This window comes from Botryllus schlosseri, chromosome 11 (genome assembly GCF_051294905.1).
Source record: "Botryllus schlosseri isolate E-star chromosome 11, Bs_hap1, whole genome shotgun sequence".
NCBI lineage: Eukaryota > Metazoa > Chordata > Ascidiacea > Stolidobranchia > Styelidae > Botryllus > Botryllus schlosseri.
Window position 1 is genome coordinate 18,699,754 of NC_137246.1, and position 22,847 is coordinate 18,722,600.

Sequence of the window (22,847 nt, forward strand, 5' to 3'; positions counted from 1 at the left end):
GCACCAATTGGGAGTTTAGGAATTGGGATGCGGCAGTTAAGATCCTGCATGTATGGATGAATACAGACGTGAAAGGCTTATCTAGGCTCCTCGCCATCCGATCTGCTTGAGCGTTGTTTTAAAAAAAGTCCAGTAGACCGTGCTTCAAGTCGTCAGATACGGAATCATAATAAAGAATATCGGATTGGCGTGAATGAACGTTATACTACAAAAGCACCACGAATACCACAAACAACAGCAGACGAGAAGCAATTCGTCTACTACGTCGAACACAAAGTGGTTATATGAGTAGGGCTGGACACAATGTTTCGAGTACTCGAATCTGAATCGAGTATCAATTTTAATGATTCGAGTCGAGAGTAAAAGACGCCTTTTTTGTGTACTGAAATTATACACTCCTTGCCACTGAAAGTTAATTTATCAACGAGAATTATAGTTTTGATACTAATTTTCGCTGTTGAAGCCTTGAAACCAATGATTGGCCGTATCGTAGCATACGAAACATATAGTACATAGCTACGAACGTTGCTAGAAATAGCACATTTCCGAAGTCATGATCATCCCACAACATTGTCACCAAGTGCAATGAAATGGGTATGGTCGAAAAAATACCAAAACATCTTTAACCAGATGGATAACAGGCATTATATTCTATGTGGCCGCATAAAAGGTACATATTTGAATGTTAGCGTCGCACATACTGGCATGACGTCATTATGAGTGATACATACTGATGATACATACAGCATACTGATCTTAAAAACGCAATCCTTTTTTGTGTGAGGCTTAGGTCGCGAGATGCCACTAAACTCAGATTTGAGTCGCGGCCGGAAAAGTTAAATAATCACCGACATAGAAGTTCGTTCTACGTCGAGAGCCTATTCCATGGAATAGTTCAATTTTCTAATTCTTAAACCCAGGTTGGTGTATGATTTCGAAGACTACTCCAAGTCGTTTCGACACCATCTTATGTTTTCATTGTATCGCAATATTGTGTTGGATGGAATGGATGATACGTTTAATAATAAACTGAACTTCAAATCTTTACCATTCTTATTAAACACGCTGTCACTTTGAAATGATGGTGTGCTTAGTGCTTGTAATATACATTCGCGTCATGTGATGTCGGCTTACATCTGCGCTAACTAAACAATTAGTGTTCAAGTTCTGGATCGAGCACATCAAAGCATCATTTGTTATTGCCACGTAACGCCCGTTCTACATATTACGGGCAACGCCCCTAAATCTAGCGCCTAATGTGACGCGTTGTCATCAATCATGAATTCAAATTCCCGTGATATATGGCTTTTGGTTAGTTGATTTACACATTCGTTGCATTACTGTTGATGGTTAGTTACAAATTTTCCTCGCATTGCATGATTACACGCCAGGATCGGTAAGAAAATTGCATAAGACTTATTGCTGTGTCATCTGTTATGGCATTTTGAGCCCTGTACTATACCTAATATATTGCTCGGCTGCACTCGGTTTGTTGATTTCTTGCATAAACCCTTTTTCCCGCGGCTACGCCACAGGGAGTACTAAGACAACCTGCTGCTGCTGATAACTATAATCGAGCAGCAGGAAGTCATAGAGACTCACGAGAATGATGGAATTCTAAATTAATTGTTGCTCTCATGCCAGCTAAAGACAACGTAGAAGAATCGAACCTTCGACATTGTAAAGTTTGGCCTCGTCATTTGATCATATATTGCGGTTACAGAATAATTGTTTTGGCTCGAGAATTATTCACGCCATTACAAGCTTTCCTAAGCATTGCATCGTTCAGGCCCTGTCTTTTCGTACGGATGAAGGTCTACTAGAATTATTCCACGATTAATATTATTGGCGAAGGGTAGAAAACTTAATCTTCATTGCAGGAAAACAATAATTCTATGCAAGTCTTCGGCTATCATGCTGCGATTCAGAGGAAGACATATCAAGAGCACATTATCAACGAAATTATTTCATCGTCAAAGATTTGAATCCCGGCCTCAGTTATCTGCGTGTAGAGCCTTGTCAGTTTCAGCCACCCGCTTGACTGAAAGAAATGGATCGAAGTGCCAAGATCGCACCGTGCCGACAGAGGCGGATGTCGTGGTTATTGGGGGCGGAATGGTTGGGTGTAGCACTACTTATCATTTGGCCAAGATGACGGGCGGACACATTGTACAGTTGGAGAGAGACAAGTTGACGTCCGGCACTACTTGGCATACAGCAGGTGTGATCCGACTATTCATAGTCTTACTCTGGACCCATTATACAACTTATACACCATGGCATATCCCAGATATAATAGACATAAACTGGTTGAAAGGTTATTTCTATTTGCATGCATATGCGGTCAACGGCGACGCAAGTTCTTCACGCAAGATGGCCAAATTGGCCATGCAATATACATACTTTTGGGATATGATACTTAGCGCAGTGGCGATCGACTTCAACAAGCATAATAATCAATAGCCATAACCACTAACCAGTTGTTATATTTACATCCGTTCAAGACACATAATAATTAGCCCTGCGATACGCAAGAGACAACGCTACGTCCAATGTGTTATTGCCTGTCGATTTTCAAATGCTGTTCAACAGGAGGACCCTGTATTCACTATCATGCTACGACGATATTTCTTTAGCAGCGCCAGATATGAATAGGAAATCGACCAAGCGTTCTGTGAAAATTCGTGGCTTCGCTTGGTTGTCAAAGGCTTAAGCCCACAGGCACACATATAAGCGCTATCGTCCGACTCGCGATAATTTAGTAGCGATTAGATTTCAAAGTTTCCACACAATATCACACATTGCGGCATTGATCCATAAGAAATAATTGTTTATTTGCTTATTAAAGAATCGAGGACATTCTGGGTAAGTCTCAGATTTTGGTCTGTGCTATCGTTTTCTGAACGGCCAAAGTATATCAGATGTTAACAGTATTCAGGACTTATACGACCGAAGATCATAACCTACAGCCCACGGAATCTGATGTAGTGTTTACCGTAACCAGAAATTAGTTAGTAGCTTGTCATAGCTCACCAATACATACCCGGAAATTGCACTGCGTCGGGATGCCAAAACACTGAGACTAACGATTAAGTTTTATACAGCGAGGACGGCTGTGCCTGCTTGTTTTCGAGACTCCCTGTTTCGTGTTGTCATAAGCATTTCCATGTTGCGCTATTCCCATTACAGTCACAGCGTTTTTGTATCAGTCGCTCCACATCGACGCAAAATGGGTTTCAAATTATACTATCGGATACATTTGATCAAAGAAAGCTCACATGGGCCAAAACCATGGAATTCGGTACCAACTAACTGGGCAGTGTTTTATCGCCAGGGCTTTTGTGGCGTCTCCGTCCGCACGACACGGAAATTGAAATCATCCAACATACGAGAGAGCTCATGACGAAGGTACTGCACGAAGAAACGGGTCTGGAAACAGGATGGGTACCTACTGGCGGTATGTTCATCGCGGCTAACAAGGAAAGATTGGACGAATACCAAATCATGAGCACGGTATGTATGCGTCTCGATCGTGATTATTGATAGAATTAAAAGAGTCGAGGGAAACTCTCTCTGAAGCCGAAAAACTATTTAGATTTCAGACGCTTTCTGGCGCTATTGAGTTACTAAAAGTGAAAGTAAATATTGACCCGATACACGCCCGACATTGTTGATTACTTTGAGCCCAAGCCATACCACAATACACCCCTACTTCGACCTCTGTCGCACTCTGCCTAAGTTAATTATTGACTGTAATAATTGTAACTGTAACATGGTCAAGTGTGCTACTATTTACACCAGTGGTTCCCAACGTGGGCGATATCGCCCCCAGGGGGCGATTTGGCGGTCTAGGGGGGCGAAAATAACGAAAGGGGCGATTGCGCGGTAAAACGGCTATATTGGAGTCAGGACCGTAACTGCCGCACCCCAAACCCCCAATTGGGGGCCGAACTCGGAAGGACCCAAAATTATTTCGTGAATTAACATAAATTATGGAGTAATTTTTTAGAAATTCCCGCAACTTTTTCAAAAATTTTTCGCGCTGCGCGTGATTTCATACTGTAATATTTCTTCATTTTGGGGTACCCTTTCCCAACAAAAATACGCATGGTTTATGAAAATGGAGACTTCGGCGTCGGCCATTACTGCGCCACGACGCAACAATACATATGAAGATATAGGTCATGTAACACGAGACTCCGAGAAGTGTGCCAGAACGATCAGCAGCGAGAAGACCTTGGCCTTGTGCTGACCGAAAACGTCGATATATATACATATACGTTTAATTGTCCATAGGCGCCTCAATGGCTGGCGTAGAATATTCCTATCCTTACGAGCTGAACCCGTCAGGACAAATGCCACCCCGCAGGGAAAAAAATTATATGCCACTAAAGAAATACCAATTTGAAACAATGTGTGTCTTTCAGTTTGGTACATTTTGGCGATTTCCATATCTTTTGACATAGCAGATATAGGTGGTCACGAAATAGCATCATGTAACGAATTCAATATAACAACGGGTCCGCCCGAAGATGTTTAATTATTATTTAGTACATGAAATAGGGTATAGCTGATATGTAACGGCAAAATGTCCACTGGTTGAGGGGGGTCTGGGGTTTGGTTTATCATCCTTTTGGGGCCCAAGACCAACGTGTTTTTAGGGGACTGACGAATTGCTGTTACGGTCCTGATGGGAGTCAAGTCGGAGGAATGACCTTTTTTTAGTCAACTCACGAAAATTTAGCTGTAATAGTGTAATTTCGCGATCGAACCGAAAAGTTGAGCTTTTTTCTCATTAGTCAACTCGCCGGTGACCCAGTTTGTATGCAGATTTTTCGGTTTCTAATATTTGGGGGGCGATGATCGGTGTGGAGCTTCAAAAGGGGGCGATGAGACGAAAAAGGTTGGGAACCACTGATTTACACCTATTGCGTTCTCTACTATTCTAGCTTTATCTTTCAAATATTCATCGGGAACGCAATAGTGTCTGGGTTTTACGTATGACTTTTCTTGTAGCTCGGCGAAGCATTCGGAATCGAGTCCCAAGTCCTGGGTCCTGAAGACTCTCGTAAAGTCCATCCACTTTTAAATACGTCGGATCTCTACGGGACGTTATACAGTCCTTTGGACGGTACGATAGATCCGTCGGGGGCTTGCACCACGTTAACTCGGGCAGCGGCAAAGTACGGTGCCAAGGTACGTACGCGGAACGATGCCCTTTCCAGGAATAGAATAGACTTGATTTGGAGGATTCCGAGATTATCTTGATTCAGACAGTGGTGGTCACTGGTCAGTACCGAGCTGATTATACTTTTTCAGAGTACACGAGAGTCACATTACTTACTCAAGCTGTAATATCTTAGACTACTTGTACTTGAACTGGTCTTTTATGCAAAACTTCTTATTTGAAAGTAGTTTTACGACAAGACTGCATTACTTTTATGATGAAATTGTCGTACAAATCGAGTGAAATAGCCACTGCATCATGGTAACTAAATACGTGTTTGGGGATTTCCAAGGTTATAACCGAGTCCCAAGTCAATCTCACTTTTATTGTTTTGACTCAAGTCAAGTCGAATCACTTTCAATTCACCACCGAATCAAGTCCTAGTCCAAGTCATTGGGCCCACTGTTCAGTTTTGAGTTCATTCCGGTTCAATCCACTTTATTCAACTCTGCTCGAGGGATATAGAATGGCTCGCATTCATATTTTCGCCGTTTTCCTCGGGTTTCGGTCCTATTTTCCAAGTATCAGGACTGATAGACGTAATACCAATAATGAGGTTTGTTTGTTTGTTTTTGAGGTATTCATGGTGTTTGTCGACTACTATGGTCATTTACACCAGGCCGATATACTTCTTATAATGAGGTGACTTTACTATTCGAAGTTACAATTAAAATGTCTGTCATGGCCGTCCTAGTCTTGAGTCACATGACATGGCACAAGATTCGAGTACAAGTCGTGTCAATACACACATTTGACGCATTTGACAAAATGACTCGAGACAAGACGAGTTATTTAAAAATCGTGACTCGAGTCATTAGGCTACAACTCTGGGGATTTCACTTATTCGTAGTGTTTTAGTCATTTTATGTGAATAATCTCTCAATTTCGTAACTAATAGCCCTTAGCTATGTCCGATATCATGAGTACTTTCAAGACCTTCCATTCTCTACTTTCACGTGAAATATACTATAGTCATGCAAATACTATATACTATACTCTGTCATGCAAATCGCTATATCTACTTGTAATTGACCAGAAATTCATATCTTGCGTATACTTCTACTTGAGTATAGCAACGCGGACTACACTTTGACCGCTTCTCGATTCAGACAATCGAACATTGCCAAGTAATCGATATCGAAACTGGCGAAGACGCGATGGGCACGAGACGGGTGCAGTCCGTCAACACAAATCTTGGCAAGATCAAGACCAACATCGTGGTAAACTGCACCGGCGTGTGGGCTCCAGCTATTGGAAAGGTATAATATAAAACACCTCTGCGTAGGGAAATAAGGGAGTTGTCTGCGTTGGAGTGACTCGGTCACGTTACGAAATGACCGAATGACTCTACCGAGGGGAATTGAAACAGACTACAAATACTGTATAACGAAAATTATAAGTCATTATCAAACTATGACTGACTTCGACAGGACTAAATCCCATCGAGACTCACGCCCCATCGCTTCAGTGGGGGTAAATATAGGTGTATTTGACGGATTTCCACCACCATGGGTAGGGTGCGAAATTGGGCCATAGTCGATGCATCGGAACTTTCTGGTATCAAGTTTAGCTTTCAAACCCATTTCAATGGGCGAATACGATTCACATATGCCAGCCATTATGGAGATCCACCCCATGGTACAATGGTATTGATTATATGTACCGCGTACCGTACGCGTACATTATTGGGGTGCTGGTAGAGGGAAATATAACCTATACTCCACCACATCATTATATCTACACAAGTGTCTGCTAAAATTTGACTCGCTTTCACCCATTGGAATGGAAGGTGCTGTTTACCTGATTTTCACCCGACGACACGGTGCATATCAGAGAAACACTCGATTTTCGTACTCAGTTTTCCACTGTTCGCTTGGCTCACTACAAAGAACACAGTTGTCACCTTATGAAGTACGTACCTCCAAACAGACTGACATTTCCGAATGATCCGGGTTGAATCATATTTTCGAAATCCGAATTGACCCCGCACGGTGTTGATGTCGAAGTCATTAGGGACGCCCCTTGGGCGGTTGCTCCAAACTGCGGATATTTAGAAGTAAAGACTTCTATATCATTATTCCTACACATGCTTATCTCACCAAACAATCTCGTGCACCACATGTAAAGTCTGCAGTGAGTGAGTAACTGGCTCATTTCCGTGATCAAATGACAAGTATTGCATATCGAATCGGAGCAATAAAGGACAATAGATCTCCAGATATCCCTGTTTCAAATCATTCCCATCGAACCATATATTCCGAATCATTTCCAGATGGTAGGCGTGAAAGTGCCTCAAGTGGCTTACAAGCACGCCTACGTCGTTACGGAGGCGATAGAAGGCATCAAGACATGTCCAAACGTACGCGACCACGACGGGTCGGTGTATCTCAAGCGACAAGGCGACACGATACAAGTGGGCGGATACGAACCGAATCCAATACCATGGGAGAAAGTATAAAATAATATTTTTCGGTCCTTGTGGTGGTTTTATTGTGTACATAACAGGTCGAAAGCAATTTCGCGTTCGGCTTGTTCGATCTCGATTGGGATGTGTTCGGGCAGCATTTAGAAGCGGCGTGCCGAAGAATCCCATCCATTGAACAAACCGGCATCCGTTCCACCGTGTGCGGGCCTGGTATATGACAATATTTTGTCTGAGAAACGCAGTTGTGCCATTGAGGCGATATTTTAAAGAGTCGTTTACTGCCGACGGGTATCCGCTGCTTGGCGAGGCTCCTGAACTGAGAGGTTTCTATCACGGGAGCGCGTTCAACAGCGGCGGGATGATGATGGGGGGAGGGGCCGGCAAACAGCTTGCTCATTGGATTATCGACGGGCGACCGCAGATTGACATGTTTTCGATGGACATTAGGTATACGCGATTCAATCGCGACTCTTTCAGCGTAGTCTGTAAAATAGGGGTGTGCGTCTTAGCTTGGGTCCTACCGCACAAGGGCGACGCGGATTTTGAATGGGCGTAAAAATTCAGGGGGCGCTATTGGGAACTCGGGAGCTAGAGATTTTTATGCACTGAGCTGTTTTGTTTGAAGCAAAACTGAGTGAGGAATTAACTCAATCTCTCGATGAAAAATGAAATGGAAATGTATTTTTAAGGTCTGCCGCGCTTTTGATAAAGTTCCTAATGACAATACGACACAGCTCAGAAACCGAGACAACTCCACCGCATCATTCATCATCTTAGTAAAGCCGTTATAACATGGAGGCGCTAGACCATTAAAATAATTGAAAAGGGACACTGGGTCAGGGGAGGTTGTGAACCTTGATTTTGTATTTAAATCATTGTGACATCGATTTTACCATTCCTTTTGTTGGATCTGCGTCACGTATGTTACCTGACCCGACATGGCCTACTAATGGGGAGGGGATAATAGAATCAAATCATACTAGAATATTCAGGTCCGAATCGCATCGGAACACAACATTGTCATTAATCTTGGAACCGAAATTTAATACTAGTATAGTCATCAATCAAAACCGGTCCTTCCAAAGAAAAAAAATACAGGTTACGCGCAATGTCATTATTCGAAATTGGAAAAAGGCTGATTCGTAACTTACGTCGACAGCAATGCTTCGAACGTAGTTCGAGTCTGGCATTCTACGACTCATGGTAGAACAATGCACACTATTGGGGTAAACGGTGGATCATATTCGTACAAAGTATAGATAGTGAAATCTAATAGTTACTACCAAATCTATCACAATTCCTTCCTATATAGTACTTATGGTTATAATAACATATCTTCATACTCTTAAGGCGTTTCCCAACTAATCTTCACAATGAGAAGACATGGCTCACAGAGCGATCCCACGAAACATACGCAAAACACTACAGCATCGCTTTCCATCACGACCAGCCGCTCGCCGGGCGGAACCAGCGCTACGACCCACTGCACGAGGTAGGAATCCGTCAGACGAGAAGACCTTTGGAAATGGATTTGTAACAATATTCGTGATTTTGCCACCGGAAAAGCACATGATTCAGGTCCCTCCGTTAGAATATGACCCTGACATCAGATTTCACTTTAGCGAGGTAAGCGGTGTTTGACAAAAGCCTAGAACGAAAATGGGTCGTGCTACAAGTCGGCAGATCAGGAATGATATGCGAATGAATATTGGACTGATGTAAATGAAGATAGTAGTCCAAAACACCATGAATAACGAAACAAAAACAACTTAAGCGAGGTCACGAATAGAAACATTGCGACCTCAGAACCAGCCTGAATTCTCGTGGCCGCGGCATTTGATAGGCGCCGTGCGTATGTGACCTGAGCTTCGGTGGCTATTTGCATACCATAATGCAAGGACGAATGTAAACAAGTCACCGAAACAAGTCTTCGGTAGCGTACGGCTCAAAAACTAAAAGCTCTCGCCCGTTTCAGGAGCTGCTGAATCGCGGCTGTTTCTACGAGGAAAGGCATGGCTGGGAGAGGCCGGCTTACTTCACGCGCACCTCGAGTCCCTCGCTTGCGATGAAGAGCTACGACTACTACGGCCATTACGGTCACTCCAAGCACGATAATTTCGAATACAGCGAACAGCTCAAGCGCGACTACACGTTTGAATTTCCCGGAGAAGTACACAAGCAGGTATTTAGCACTAGCTACTAATTTTTTCTTCTGGATGCGCTCGACTCTACAATCTACATCTTGTAACTGAGTTTCCGACCATGGCGCACCGACATTCCCGGCGGATCGATAAAGGAAACGACTGATGTTGTAAAAATATGTTGACAGTAAATCACTTCATCTTGTCATCAAAAAAGCACCGCAATCGCATCCCATCACGCTTACCCTTGCAAATTATTTGCTTTTGCTTCATGTATTAGCGGCGGTCATTTCGAGCCCTTGGCCATTACCAAATCATGATAATTTTATCTTACACCAATAGGCACAAATGGGTGGAATTGAAATATTGGTTGTTCAGTCCAATTTCGATCCTGTGTGAATGCTTCTGAGGTGGACTTCGACGTAATTATAGTTTTTGGGAGTAATGAAATAGGTTTTGCCCACTGGCATCACTGACTCAAGAGGTTATGCTTTTAGACGACTACAATTTTTAGTTTGAAAACAAAACTAGGCCTATAGAATACTCACTTTTCACTTGAAACTCGTTACTTCTAATTCTACTAGACTGGAGTACCAATGTCTCGCTATTGTTGATCCACCATCAGTAATATTTTAATAACGCGCACGCTTCAATTTAATTTTCTCGCACTCAGCTCGGCCGGGAAAGTCTCACGTGTCGCACGTCCGGGGCCATCTTCAATACATCGTACATGGGAAAGATTTTCCTTTCTGGAGCCAACGCGTCGCGCGTGGCGAGAAGAATATTCAGTCGAGACGTCACCAGACGACAGGACAAATGCACTTACACTCTCATGCTGAACGAGCACGGCGGCATTGAAGCTGATCTCGTTGTAGCGACTTTGAAGGATTTAAATGAAAGTGAGTAGTGGTTCACAGGGTTAATTGTTGCCGAGTCACAAGGTTCCGAGTGACCAGTCAATATTACTTTAAAAGTCAAGTCAAGTCGTTTTCAAGTCGCAAACGAGTCAAGTCCGAGACCAAAGACTCGAGTCCGAATCCAAGTCAATGTGTTCACTGAACTTGACTTCAACTCACATTTTTGAAACTCTTGAGTGATATCGAATGTCTCGCATTCATATTCATACCCATTTATCACTCTTAACATGTTTTATCAACCTGATAAAAGACAGTTTCAGGGTCTATTTTCAAGTATCGGTCCCGATAGACGAAGCTTGAAGCAGATCATATAGAATGTCTCGAGTCATGGGCAATGACTCGTGTACAAGTCGAGTCAATACACAAAAGTGACTCGAGTCGAGTCATTTTCCATTTTGAAGACGAATCGAGTAATTACAACCCAGGTGATCAACCAGCGCAAGGACTCGGGAGGAAAAAGATAATCGTCACATAGCGTGTAATGCTGAGCATGCTGGCAATGTGGAAAAGGTGAAAGGCCCACGAAGCAGAGATGGTCAATGTAGCAGCGTTGCTACTTGAGTAGAAGTAGAATTGACGTCGTAACTTTTCACTCAAGTACAAGCTGAAATAGCGATTTCGAATCATATCAAAACCACTTCGAGTGAAAATATAGAAAATAGAAAAGTCCGACAAATACTCCAGTTAGTAGTTGCGAAGAGTACATTTGGTCGCCTGCTTTTTTGCAGTTTATTGAATGTGGCTTTCGAACATGCAAAACCAATCCTAACCGCGCGCACGAACTCCGTGCTCTCTTGGCAGACCCTGTATATTACCTAACGGTCGGCGGAGCCACTACCGAGTATTGTAAATTTCACATCAGGAAGATCATGCAGGATGACGGATTTGAGTGCGATTTCGAAGACAAAACCGACGAGATGGGGATCATCAGTGTGCAGGGAATCAACAGGTATCCCATATTGACGCTCTCCTGAGACTTTGTCGATGCTCGCTCGCAGAAAATACGCCGTGAAATCTCTATTGCAGGGGTTCTTAATCTTTACTATCTTGTCGAACCCTTACGATCATTTGCAAGCCTTCGTACTATAGAATACTGATGCACGAAATGAAATGTGCACCAATAATGCTGTAAAAATAACAAAATCATTAAAATATGATTTTCATACAAAACAAAATGTTATGAATATTTTCTGCAAATCAGTATGACTGATGCTGTATCAGTCGTGCGTGTGTCTTAAATGTGAACCCCGGTTAAGAACGATTGTTCTGCTGCCTGGCGCAAGTTCCTGATCCAAGACCCAACTTTTGATCACGCGCTGAACTCCAGCCTCAATTTGTTTGTTAAATAAGCCGCGAAACCCATACTGACTAGCGCACTGATCCTGTTCCTGATCCGAGATCCAACTTTTGAACGCCGGCTGAACTTAATCCTCAGTTTGTGTCATAAAACCCGCCGGAAGACATGTACTGTATTTTTTTCAGCCGGCGACTTTTACGCTTTATCATGGACGACGACCCGTCCGTAGTCGACGGCATGAAGTTCAGCACTTGGAGAAATATTACAATATCCGGAAAGCCCGCGATATTGATGAGGTAGGCTCATAGGTATAGTCTTTACTGGAGTACTTCTAATTGTTTGAAGTACTACAGTAGATTTTGCTTGCTTGTTCTACTTACTAAGTATGGTTATGATTTAAACCGTTTTCATTCTTCTATAGGCAAAACTAGGCCTAGATTCCATACTTTGTACTTACTAGGACCTTGCTGCGTCTACTCGTACTTGAGTACCAATGATGTCTACTATTTCCACCACCTTTTGATAACGAATAATCGGCTGGAGCGCGGAACCCCTGACACGGCGTCGGTCGACACCGTGAAAATTGCCTTTGTCGCTGCTAGAACCCCTCAAATCCATCCTGGCTTCGCATGCCGTGCGTACTAATTTGGCCACTGTCTCGCAGGTTATCGTTTGTGGGCGAGCTCGGTTTTGAGCTGCATTGCTCCAACGAGCACCTTCTTGCCATTTACCAAAAGCTGCGCGAGAAGTCGGAATCTCTGGGATTTTGCGATTCGGGCTACAGGGCGATGGAATCCCTCAGCACGGAAATAGGTGGGTGTCTCAACGATATACTTCACGCGACAGACTTGTACAAACTACTGGAGTTCCAAAATGCACGACTAGAACTAGAACTACTTATTGTTTTAAACTCGCAACTAGAACTAGAACTAGAACTACTCAATTTTCAAAATCCGCAACCAGAACTAGCAGTAGATCTAGTCAATTTCAAATTCCGCAACTAAAACTAAAACTAGAACTACTCAAAAAATCGTTAGTTAGTGGAATGTCAACTAACTAAATCGGTAGTTTGTACATGTGCAAGTCTGTCACGTGAAGTTTTTTCAACGCCGTGCCTGTGTTTTCTTGAAATGTTTTGAAATAGCACAATCAGTAAATATTTGATAAGAGAGGCTGTTAAAAGTTATTATAATCTTTATCAATATTATTGTGTATTAGAGTGATCTTTATAGCTATTTTTGACCTTTTGTAGCCTGGAGAGTTCTCACTGACTGCAACTTACGGTCGCTTCACACCGCTAAATGGCGCACGTCAGTAGAATACACATTCCATACACAAGTTGCGCAACACGCATGTCAATGTTCAACGCATGTCAAGGGTTCTATACCAATACCGAGAAAACCATTAGCGAGAATGGACATAACCGAGAATGCCATTACCGAGACTGGACATTGCCGAGAATAGACATTACCGTGAATGGTCATTACCGAGAATGGCCACCACCGAGAATGGACACCACTGAGAATGGACATTGCCGAGAATGGCCAATGCCAAGAATCTATGACTTACTTAGACGGCGTTGTCGAGAAATTTATATCTGAGAATCGACACCGAATGTGGCAAAGCCGTGATGCACATACATACGACCTGTACATATGCATAACATTCCTGCATTGCATACATTGCATTCTCGGTAATGTTCATTCTCGGTGGTGTCCATTTTCAGTAATTTCCATTCTTTGTGGTGTCCATTCTCGGGAATGTCCATTTTCGGTAACGGCTTTCTCAGTATTGACTGGACACTGTCAACAAGCGGTTCGAGGTGAACTATAGAGAATTCTTGCTCAAGCGTTGTGATTTATCTAGCCTCATCGCCTTCTGTTCGCTGTTGGCGGAGTCTTGCGAAAGCCCAACCCTAGAACGAAAGTGAGCCATTATATAACAGTCGGCGGCTCTGTCGGCTTTTGTAAAGTGACCACTAATGCGGAAATACCTTGAAAATCAATAGCAGCGGTAAGTATATGGGGTGTTTTCCAGACAAATATTGATAGTAGTCAGCACTGACAGATCGACCGGGCTTAACTGATAATCGTAAAATGGTATTACGCATATTTGCTCACCTTTACCGACCCTGTTTTCAAGGGTTCCACCACTGGCCGCATTCAATACGCAGTGACGATTCTCCGTTCGAATCGTCCCTTTCTCATCTCTGCGATCTGGACGACAAAGAGTCCGTTTTCGTCGGCAAGAAAGCCTTGCTCGCGAAGCGGGAAAAGCCGTTGACGAAAAAACTCGCCACCTTCACCATTGACGAGTGAGTGATGTTGGTTGCGCTTTTGTGACGCTGTGACCCTCTGCTAATGGGCACGATTTGATTTATTCGTAGCGAAACGCCCCTTTTTGGGCACGAAGCCATATGGCGAAACGGGGTGGTGGTCGGATATGTGCGGAGCGCTACCTATGCGTTTGCGTTGGGCAAAGGAATTGCATTCGGGTAAGGACGCTATTACATAGGTTGTACTCGGAGTAGTTCTACCTTTCGAGATTACTCAAGTAATATGCAAGCAAATTCCGAAAATATATATTGTTACCATGATACAGGAACTATTTACCATGTTGTAATGATAATTTCACTCACAGTAGTGATACAAAGCAATGGAAAAGCTACTTCCTTCTGCACAAAAGCCAGAGTGTAAACAGCAAGTCGTTTTGCGTTAAAACCTGTCCAGTAGAACTGTAAATAGTCCGCAAACAGGACCATGCAGTTGAGTAAGCTGTGAAAGTAGACAAAATCTATAATACTTGAGAGATCCCGAAAAGTAAAAGTACTTTATTACTGACCGCCTTTGCTAACCACAGACGCAGTGATCGAGTTTCAGACTAAACATTGGTTAACTCTCAGTCGAAATTCGAATCACTAAACGGCACTGAATCGAATGGAAAGTCAACTCGAATCTGAAATTCAAATGCATTTGAAATTTGGCGGGAATTTTATATAGACAATGTCTATTAGACATTCACAGACCGGAAATCATAAAAGATATAGGCTACTCGGCACGCGATTCCGATCGCGACTGTAAATCGCACGGGACATTTGTCACTGAAAATGCTAACGTGCAATATGCGTGTCCGTGATTCATAGCCATTATATCTATTGCCTGTCAACACGCATGTACCACAATTTCAAGGTACGTCACACGACCGGAAGGCGGGGTAGTCGATGACGCATATATCATGTCCGGGGATTATGCCATCAAGCGAATGGGCGTTTCGCACAAGGCGCAAGTTCATATGTCAAGTCCGTTTGATCCCAAGTTTCGGCGGATGATGGGGAAGTACGAAGAAAGGCAAATCGAAGATTTGCGGGTTCTAATGAAGCAGAAATATGAGTGAACTGCGCGTTGTATGCTAACCAGGGTGTCGACCAAGTCGTTTAATAATAATATTTGCAATTGTTGGCTATATTGTTGCTAGTGTGCATTTACAGTTGAATATTAAAGTTTTATATTTCATCAAGCGAACACGCTGAATTCGTTGACTTGCAACGTTGGCAGTTTGTCATTGGTAGCGCTGTAACTGGAGGAGGCAAGTGAAATCGAATCATAACGTATTCGAATTGGTTTCGAATATACGTGTCCTAATTTATAGAATCGGATCGCCGCAAACCGATCAACAGTGCAACGCATGGATCTTATTCAGTGAATATCCAAGCACGCTGAGAGTAACCCGCTCGGTTATCATGATTACCGCTAAGCCTGCGAGATAACCCAATTTCTGCATCCCATTGCGGTAAAAATTGTTGGTTCCTATCGTTGAACGCAGATTCGGTACTATAGAATTTCCGATTTGAAAAGTCAGAATAAAATCTTTCATGGTTCTGATCAAACTCGAATTTCCCGATTCTTGTTTTGATCGAGTCACGTTTGGCCGATAGTCGGAACGATTATATCATGTCTGAATCTGGGTTCGGGTATAAAATGTGGGTCTCATTCGTGCGGTTTTTCTTTGCGCGTCACTTTATTTAATAATATTTGCAATTGTTGGCTATATTGTTGCTAGTGTGCATTTACAGTTGAATATTAAAGTTGTATTTCATCAAGCGAACACGCTGAATTCGTTGACTCTGGTTATGGTATATACAGCAAACGTATGGTATCCTGGAAGAGCTTATGTATAATTCATTAGTAACAACTGATGTGATTCATAATAAAATAGTAACGCGATTCATCATTAATGAAGAAAAATTAATAAATGAAAATAAAATAATTTAATTCATATGTAACAACTAATGTGATTCCAGGGAACCACAGACTAAACGTTCAGTTTGACATTCATGCAGGTTGACCATTGTACCATCCACCTGTTCATCTCTTCGGCAAGATTTGATGACATATTTAATTTGTCACATATACTCGACCACACATTGCTCTTGAATATGCATATTTTTGATAAGGCGCTCATGCCGCTGATGGTCGAGGAACTTCATATCTTTGGACGTTAACGCTGGACTCCGTAATGCCATCAAACGCATCTCGTATTCTCAAAACCATTTGATTCCTGCGCCTCGACTATATACCAGCGACCAGGTCAGATTTGCACAAATCTTGGTTGATGTGTATTTCATAGGAACGAATCCTGACTTTGGCGTATTGCTATTACGCGGCAGAAACGATCAACGTCGCGATAAAATGCGGTATAGGTAAAATGCGCTCAAATTTAAAACACAATGTGAAGGAATGCAGAGAATACATAAATAGAGATAATAAAATTATTAAACAACAATCGTAAAAACATGCCTAACGAAGTACTTTTACTCAAAACAACTTTCGTACGTCTAAAATTTCAAAATAGAATGGACAGTGACCCTGGCATCGGTGTCAAAGCGAGTCGACAATTCAGTAACAATATTCGCTTTCCGAAGGACAAGCTGTCGGTCTGTTGCTGAATACATTCGTGTTGTTTGTGCTCATCATGTACGCAGTACGGCGGATGGTGTTGTGTCGGACGAGACTCCGTATGTCTCAGTTTCGTCGGATAAATAATCGGGTTCAACCGAGCCTTGTTACGATTTCATTGAAGAATCTGCAAAATTTATGTGTGAATAGTTTGAAAATGGGAGTATATGTGTTATGTTCTGTATAGGTCTCTACTTATGCCTCCTGTCAACTCAGAACACCGAGTAGCAAGAAAATGATACAATTATGATATTATGATGAACAAATGTGAGTTCAGAGTTGACTTTCATCGAACCCGTCAATTACCAGGTCCATTCACGGCTACGTGCAACACTCATCCATCTAATTCTCAGTTATATCAGTGCGCTTTAAGGAATCAGACACAGATTTCGAAGGACCTGGTGAAAAATCTACTTCCAACGTAATTGCGAGAGCTTCAAACGCACAACGCGGTAGTCGCGTGACAGCAAGAATAAACAAAAATATCTCACGCACCATTGCATTTATAATCCATGTCTGAATAGAAAACCATTTCTTGTGAAAATACGAACATTCCTATTCTCCCGCCTGCGTATGTCTTGTCGACAACTCGACCCGAGTCGACAAGCAGATCTCTTCCCTCGTACATTTTGATCCTGGGAAGTAAACGCCGGTGAAGTTGGATGAAATTAAACCGGATATCGGCCGACTTACCTTATTTCTCCAGTAGAAGGTCGGTGGTTTAACATCCACCTATACGCTGTATAGTCCTTCCAGCCTTGGAACTTTTCGTCGGTCCATAGCGTCCTGACCTGAATCAATGAAAATATGCGAAATTTAGCTAAAGTCGGTCCAAGATTATACTTCAACATGAAAAAAGTAGAATCAAGAAGGCAAGTATACAAAGAGCGGCATGCGTCAACTTAGGTCCTCTATTGTTGGGTGTATACTGTACAAGTGTACATAGATCTAGTTCACGACCTAATGTACTTATAGGCCTATGTCATGTTTGTGAGTATATCTGAGTCATTATCATTGGCAGTCATTATACCTGATCAGCAGTGTCGCCTGTATGCCAAAGTGCATTCCTCAGGTGCTCGCCTGGGCCTGTTACTGATTCCACGACCTGATGAGGAAACGAGTCTCGATTATAACGTGTCCAGAACCAGCGTCGTCTATGATTGCTTACCTTCAGCTGTAAGCCAGCGTAACCATGGGCTTGTCTTGGATAAGGTTTCCAGTATTGTTGCGTAACTTGTTTCCACATCAGTACGTAGAAACGTTTCGAAGATTGGTAACCGAAAACAAAACCAGCGAAATCGTCGTCTTTATTCGTATTTATGAAGAAGGTGCCTTCGAAATCAACTCCAGCAAACATATCGTTTCCTAAATAGAGTTATAATCGGTTAGAAGCGTATTCGATGAGAATAGACACCACCTCGATTCATACCGATAGCTAGGCCAGGATCACAATTTTTCGTCTGTACTATTTCCTTCCCTCTGTGTCGGACCACCCAGTTCGGATCTACTTGTGCGACACCTCGCGGATCTAATTTTACTTTGTCAAATTTCGTAAAGTCGGTTTTAGTAATTTGAGCGTTATCCATGCACGCATCTTCGTAGTCAGAGACTCCGTCGCCGTCAAAATCATTTTCACACACATCGCCGCGTCCATTTCCTGAAAAAATGTGTGAATGGGTAAAATATTGAAGAAAAGCAATGAATGCAGGCGTTTCGGTCACACACCATTAGAGTCCCTTTGATCAGGGTTAGAAATAAGACGACAGTTATCACGGCCATCCGGTACTCCGTCGTTGTCATCATCTGGGTCGCAAGCATCTCCTGTTGCAAGAAAAAGTAAAGGTATTCAGCGTTTTGTTGGTGAGTTATAATACGCATCTGAAGTAGTGAGAGCAATATTATTACCCAAACCATCGCCGTCGTGGTCTGCCTGGCCACTGTTCGCTATGAAAGGACAGTTGTCCAAGTCATCTTGAATGCCATCGTTGTCTCTATCTTCGTCCGTATCGCATGCGTCGCCAACGCGATCAGAGTCTGCGTCTGCCTGTGAAAAGGTACAGATGTTAGACAAATTCTCCGGCGTGATTGCGCGTGAGAGATACCTGATCAGCATTCGCTATGTCTTTGCAGTTGTCGCACACATCCCCAACAAAATCGCCATCGCTATCAAGCTGATCTACATTGCTCACGTATACGCAGTTGTCGTCCTCATTTAGAATACCTATACGAAAAGCCGATGATATCAGCATGACGTGTATTCGTGTAGCTCGGTTAACGTACCATCGCCATCAATATCGTTGTCGCAAGCGTCGCCCGTTCCGTCGTTGTCCGTGTCCACTTGGCCTTCGTTTCGCAGGAACGGACAGTTGTCGCACACATCGCCGACTAGGTCACGATCGGAATCGTGTTGAGATGGGTTGTAGATCAGAGGACAGTTATCCTAATAAAAATGGTTCGGATTTTAGCGTGATGGCAGGCGTATGCGGTTTAGGGAAATGAGACTCATTTGATTGAATACAAGTTCAAGGAAATATATATGGAAATCATCATATAAGTGGCCAGAGTAGTCGGCATTGCTGCTCAAGTAGAACTGATACCACGAATTTCCCCTCAATTACAGGTAAGAGTAGCGATGATCAGGACATGTTAAAACCATTCCAAGTAGAAGATGGAGATGAAAGCTTTGAAAAGCATTCAAGTAAGTGGTTTAAAAAAGTCGAAGAGTCCCATACTTTTTGCAGTTATTCGTTGATGACTGCATTGTTGAGTTGTTAAGTATAATTGGAAGTAGGCCAAAAACATAACCTCCTGAATAAGTAATGCGTGTAGGCAAAACCTATTAAAGCAGTCCGAAAAAGTAGACGTAATCCGTTACTAGCCACATCTGGGAATCGGAGAAGCATGGTGATGTCCGTAATCTGGGGTGGTGGTAAAATAATGCATCGACTGCTTACCTTGGGCTCGAGAATGCCATCGTTGTCTTTATCCGTGTCGCAAGCATCTCCCAATTCGTCTCCGTCCGCATTTTCCTGGCCACTGTTCGGTAACGTTCTACAATTGTCTCTGGCACAGGTGGCCTATTACGTGAGAATAGAAATCTTGTTATTTTCGGTGATCAACTCCCATAAACAATATGAAACTCACATTGACTCCATCCTTAGTACACGTGACCTCCGAATCAGGTATTCCGTCTAAGTCTGAGTCTTCCGCGCATACTAATCCGCCGCATGCGTCGCAGGACGAAAATCCGGGATGACACTGATCGAAAGAATTTGGTTAATATTCAGTTGCCCGGTGGCTAGAGCCCCGTGCGGCATCATTTAATCCCATAGAATTTCGATGGTGATTAAGTGCATTGAGAATGTCGATTGGGTCGAATGGTGTTTCGACATAATCGAACCTTCAAGTATGCTATTATTCCGATCCAAGTGCTTATCGTTGTAGGGCGATGAATGCCTTATAAGTTTACAAAATGAGATATGCGCCCTCCGCCTAGCCGATTAAAGCTGTTTCAACTAACACCGACCCGCCGCCGCTCTCGAGACTTCTATATTGATCACTTCAACGTCCGAAAGGTTTTCCCTATGGGTTCGCAAATACAAGTTGTTTTGTCTTCCGCACTACGCAGGTGGCATATGATAATGTGAATAATCGGAATGCGAAGGCCTACTCGATGAGAATAAATAGCATCAATGTCACATTCGAAATTTACTTCTCCCACTCGACCATAATCTGCCGACTTGAGCTGGTTCCAAAGTCACCTACATGACTATGGCTAGCCTATAAATATGCTATATTATTGCTATATATTGCCATGACTATAAATAATTCCGCGGGTTCAGATGTTCAAGTGGGTATTGCATGGTATTCGCGGTATACTGGATGAGCTACTAGAGTCAGTTTCCGGTCTCAGTGAACTGGAGAGTATAATTCACAGCCAAGGCTTTTTCCGCTGGTAATTTGCTGGTATTCGCGTTTTTACCCTATATGTAAGTCTCGCGGTATGTAGAGTCGCGTTTTATACATACCTTGCACGTGTACGGGGGGCTAATCGCAATACCCAAAAAGACGCACTCGGCATTTGTGGGACATGGATTAGATCCGTCGGTGCATGGGTTCACAACCTCGCACGTTTGCTTGCGATCAACAGCATACTCGACGCCAGTGCCTGCAGGGGTATCACCTGAAAATCCATTTCGTTGAAACTTGTTCTACATAGGTATACTAGCAACGGTACCTTTGTGACCGGTCGGGCAAGGCATGCAGGAATATCCGCCTGGATAATTGTGACACCTGTGTCTGCCTTCGTAGTTGAAACAAGCGTCTGGCACCAATTTGCACTGAAATTCGAAAAGGCAATGTCAATATTCGGGAGTCTTAAGAATTCATTATCGTATTTTGTAAATTGCGCGCTTGTTTATTTGTTTAGCACAATCTGGGATTATAGTCTTCATTTTCTGGTTAATATCAGGATTTGCGGTCAACCAACAAATAAACGGACGGCTTCAATCCCAGAGATTAGCGAAATACCTGAAAGTCGAATGCCGTGTCACTTATCGCGATCATTTAATACGCGGAATGCGATTTGCCCACGTATCACATATCGCGAAAATTCTTTTAGCGTTGCATACGTTATTCGACAACCCACATTTTTTATAGAAGATTCACGAACTTGTTACTGCGGTTGTAGCGGATCAGATAAAGTACGCCATGTCTATTATACAAAAAGGAAACCATACTGTAAGTCTATTCATAGTTGTTGTCGTGTTGCGCGTCACCTGTTATTTTACCTTACACGGCATCTATTCATTATGGTGCACATTAAAATATCAGGGTCGGCGATAAATCATTTAACACTAGAAATGCTACAAGGACGCCTCGCAACTTTTATGTGGTACGTGTTTCCCAATCTAGGATTACACCGTATTCGCGCGTGTTGAAGTAAATGATTGAGAAGGGGATCGGTTGGGAACATTATATTGCGCTTAATACCGTTAAAATATATGAATTTAATGCCTTTACCTCGTTAATATCAGTGCAGTTTTTTCCATCGCCTTGCATTCCCGACTGGCAATTTCCACACTCGTACGAACCGTCGTCAGATGGCGTGCATGTGACTCCCGGATAACAGGGGCTCTCCAATGCGCACGTATCTGTAAATATGAGGGTTTAACGGGATAACAGGATTACCTAACCACGAAAATCACTCACCTATCGGGCAAGGATGCTCGTTGCACATCTCCACCTCGGATTTGTCACCACCACAGTCTTTACCGCCGTTTTCCGGAAGTGGGTTGTTGCACTCGCGCGTGCGCATTTTGTAACCCCCGCCGCAAGAAGCGGAACATTCGGAATACGGGGTGAACGGACCCCATCCGCCATGGACTGTTGAAATACAAAGACGTAGTTTAAGAATGCTGTCTGTCATCTTTAAGATATCGTATCCAGCAGAGGTAGGATTTTCTACGAAATATATTGCTTCAACGAGTCAAAGTCATGCAAGTTTGTAATTTATGAAACAGAATACATGAGAGCATATGTATGTAAATTTATATATATACAGTCATAGGCGCCGACTTTTATTTTTTTACGAGGTGGCGAAGTCTTGTGACGTCATAATTGTTCCGTGTCGATGACGTCATCGTCCCACTAAAACGCACTTTCCTACATGCCGCTGGTGTACTGACTGACTGATTGATCAGCGTTATCCATTTGCGTTTTACGTTACGTTTTAATACCGACTCTGCACTCATTATTATCAAACCATGCAGTCGAGTGATTAAGTGGAATCTTAAAACGGTACGATCATTCGTCCGACGATGTATACGATGCATTCCATCAGGCGGAATGCATCGAACAAAAATCAGAATTTACGTCACTGAGAA

General features: G+C 42.9%; 2 protein-coding genes across 2 annotated transcripts in view; one reads left to right on the top strand and one right to left on the bottom strand.

Moving 5' to 3' along the window:
• The first annotated feature begins 1,571 nt into the window (after window positions 1-1,571).
• LOC145450927 (sarcosine dehydrogenase, mitochondrial-like) lies at window positions 1,572-15,528 on the top strand. The gene is made up of 16 exons (XM_080329416.1): window positions 1,572-2,221; window positions 3,335-3,513; window positions 5,017-5,196; window positions 6,337-6,486; window positions 7,500-7,679; window positions 7,733-7,862; window positions 7,922-8,099; window positions 9,003-9,144; window positions 9,628-9,834; window positions 10,467-10,692; window positions 11,512-11,659; window positions 12,193-12,303; window positions 12,672-12,820; window positions 14,150-14,321; window positions 14,394-14,501; window positions 15,196-15,528. Exons 1-16 carry the CDS (start codon window positions 1,915-1,917, stop codon window positions 15,398-15,400), a joined length of 2,772 nt encoding a protein of 923 aa, XP_080185542.1. The 5' UTR covers window positions 1,572-1,914; the 3' UTR covers window positions 15,401-15,528.
• A 1,071-nt stretch (window positions 15,529-16,599) lies between these two features.
• The window catches only part of LOC145450926 (thrombospondin-1-like), an 81,734-nt gene continuing 75,486 nt past the window's right edge, over window positions 16,600-22,847 (bottom strand). Inside the window, exons 11-26 of the mRNA XM_080329415.1 lie at window positions 22,174-22,347; window positions 21,985-22,115; window positions 21,200-21,302; window positions 20,991-21,145; window positions 20,107-20,220; window positions 19,917-20,039; window positions 19,243-19,402; window positions 19,065-19,183; window positions 18,868-19,006; window positions 18,688-18,783; window positions 18,392-18,619; window positions 18,131-18,327; window positions 17,993-18,067; window positions 17,656-17,753; window positions 17,458-17,597; window positions 16,600-17,089 (exon numbers count right to left, since the gene is read on the bottom strand). Of these exons, the coding sequence (XP_080185541.1) occupies window positions 17,070-17,089; window positions 17,458-17,597; window positions 17,656-17,753; window positions 17,993-18,067; window positions 18,131-18,327; window positions 18,392-18,619; window positions 18,688-18,783; window positions 18,868-19,006; window positions 19,065-19,183; window positions 19,243-19,402; window positions 19,917-20,039; window positions 20,107-20,220; window positions 20,991-21,145; window positions 21,200-21,302; window positions 21,985-22,115; window positions 22,174-22,347 (2,072 nt within the window). The 3' untranslated portion in view covers window positions 16,600-17,069. The remainder of the gene's footprint in view (window positions 17,090-17,457; window positions 17,598-17,655; window positions 17,754-17,992; window positions 18,068-18,130; window positions 18,328-18,391; window positions 18,620-18,687; window positions 18,784-18,867; window positions 19,007-19,064; window positions 19,184-19,242; window positions 19,403-19,916; window positions 20,040-20,106; window positions 20,221-20,990; window positions 21,146-21,199; window positions 21,303-21,984; window positions 22,116-22,173; window positions 22,348-22,847) is intronic.

What these genes read in the sequence shown, in the direction of transcription:
- LOC145450927 (XM_080329416.1), top strand. Translation starts at nt 1,915, where the DNA reads ATGCTGCGATTCAGAGGAAGACATATCAAGAGCACATTATCAACGAAA. An exon ending in GGGCTCCAGCTATTGGAAAG is followed by an intron (nt 6,487 to 7,499) that starts GTATAATATAAA and finishes AATCATTTCCAG; the next exon opens with ATGGTAGGCGTGAAAGTGCC. An exon ending in ATCCCTCAGCACGGAAATAG is followed by an intron (nt 12,821 to 14,149) that starts GTGGGTGTCTCA and finishes CCTGTTTTCAAG; the next exon opens with GGTTCCACCACTGGCCGCAT.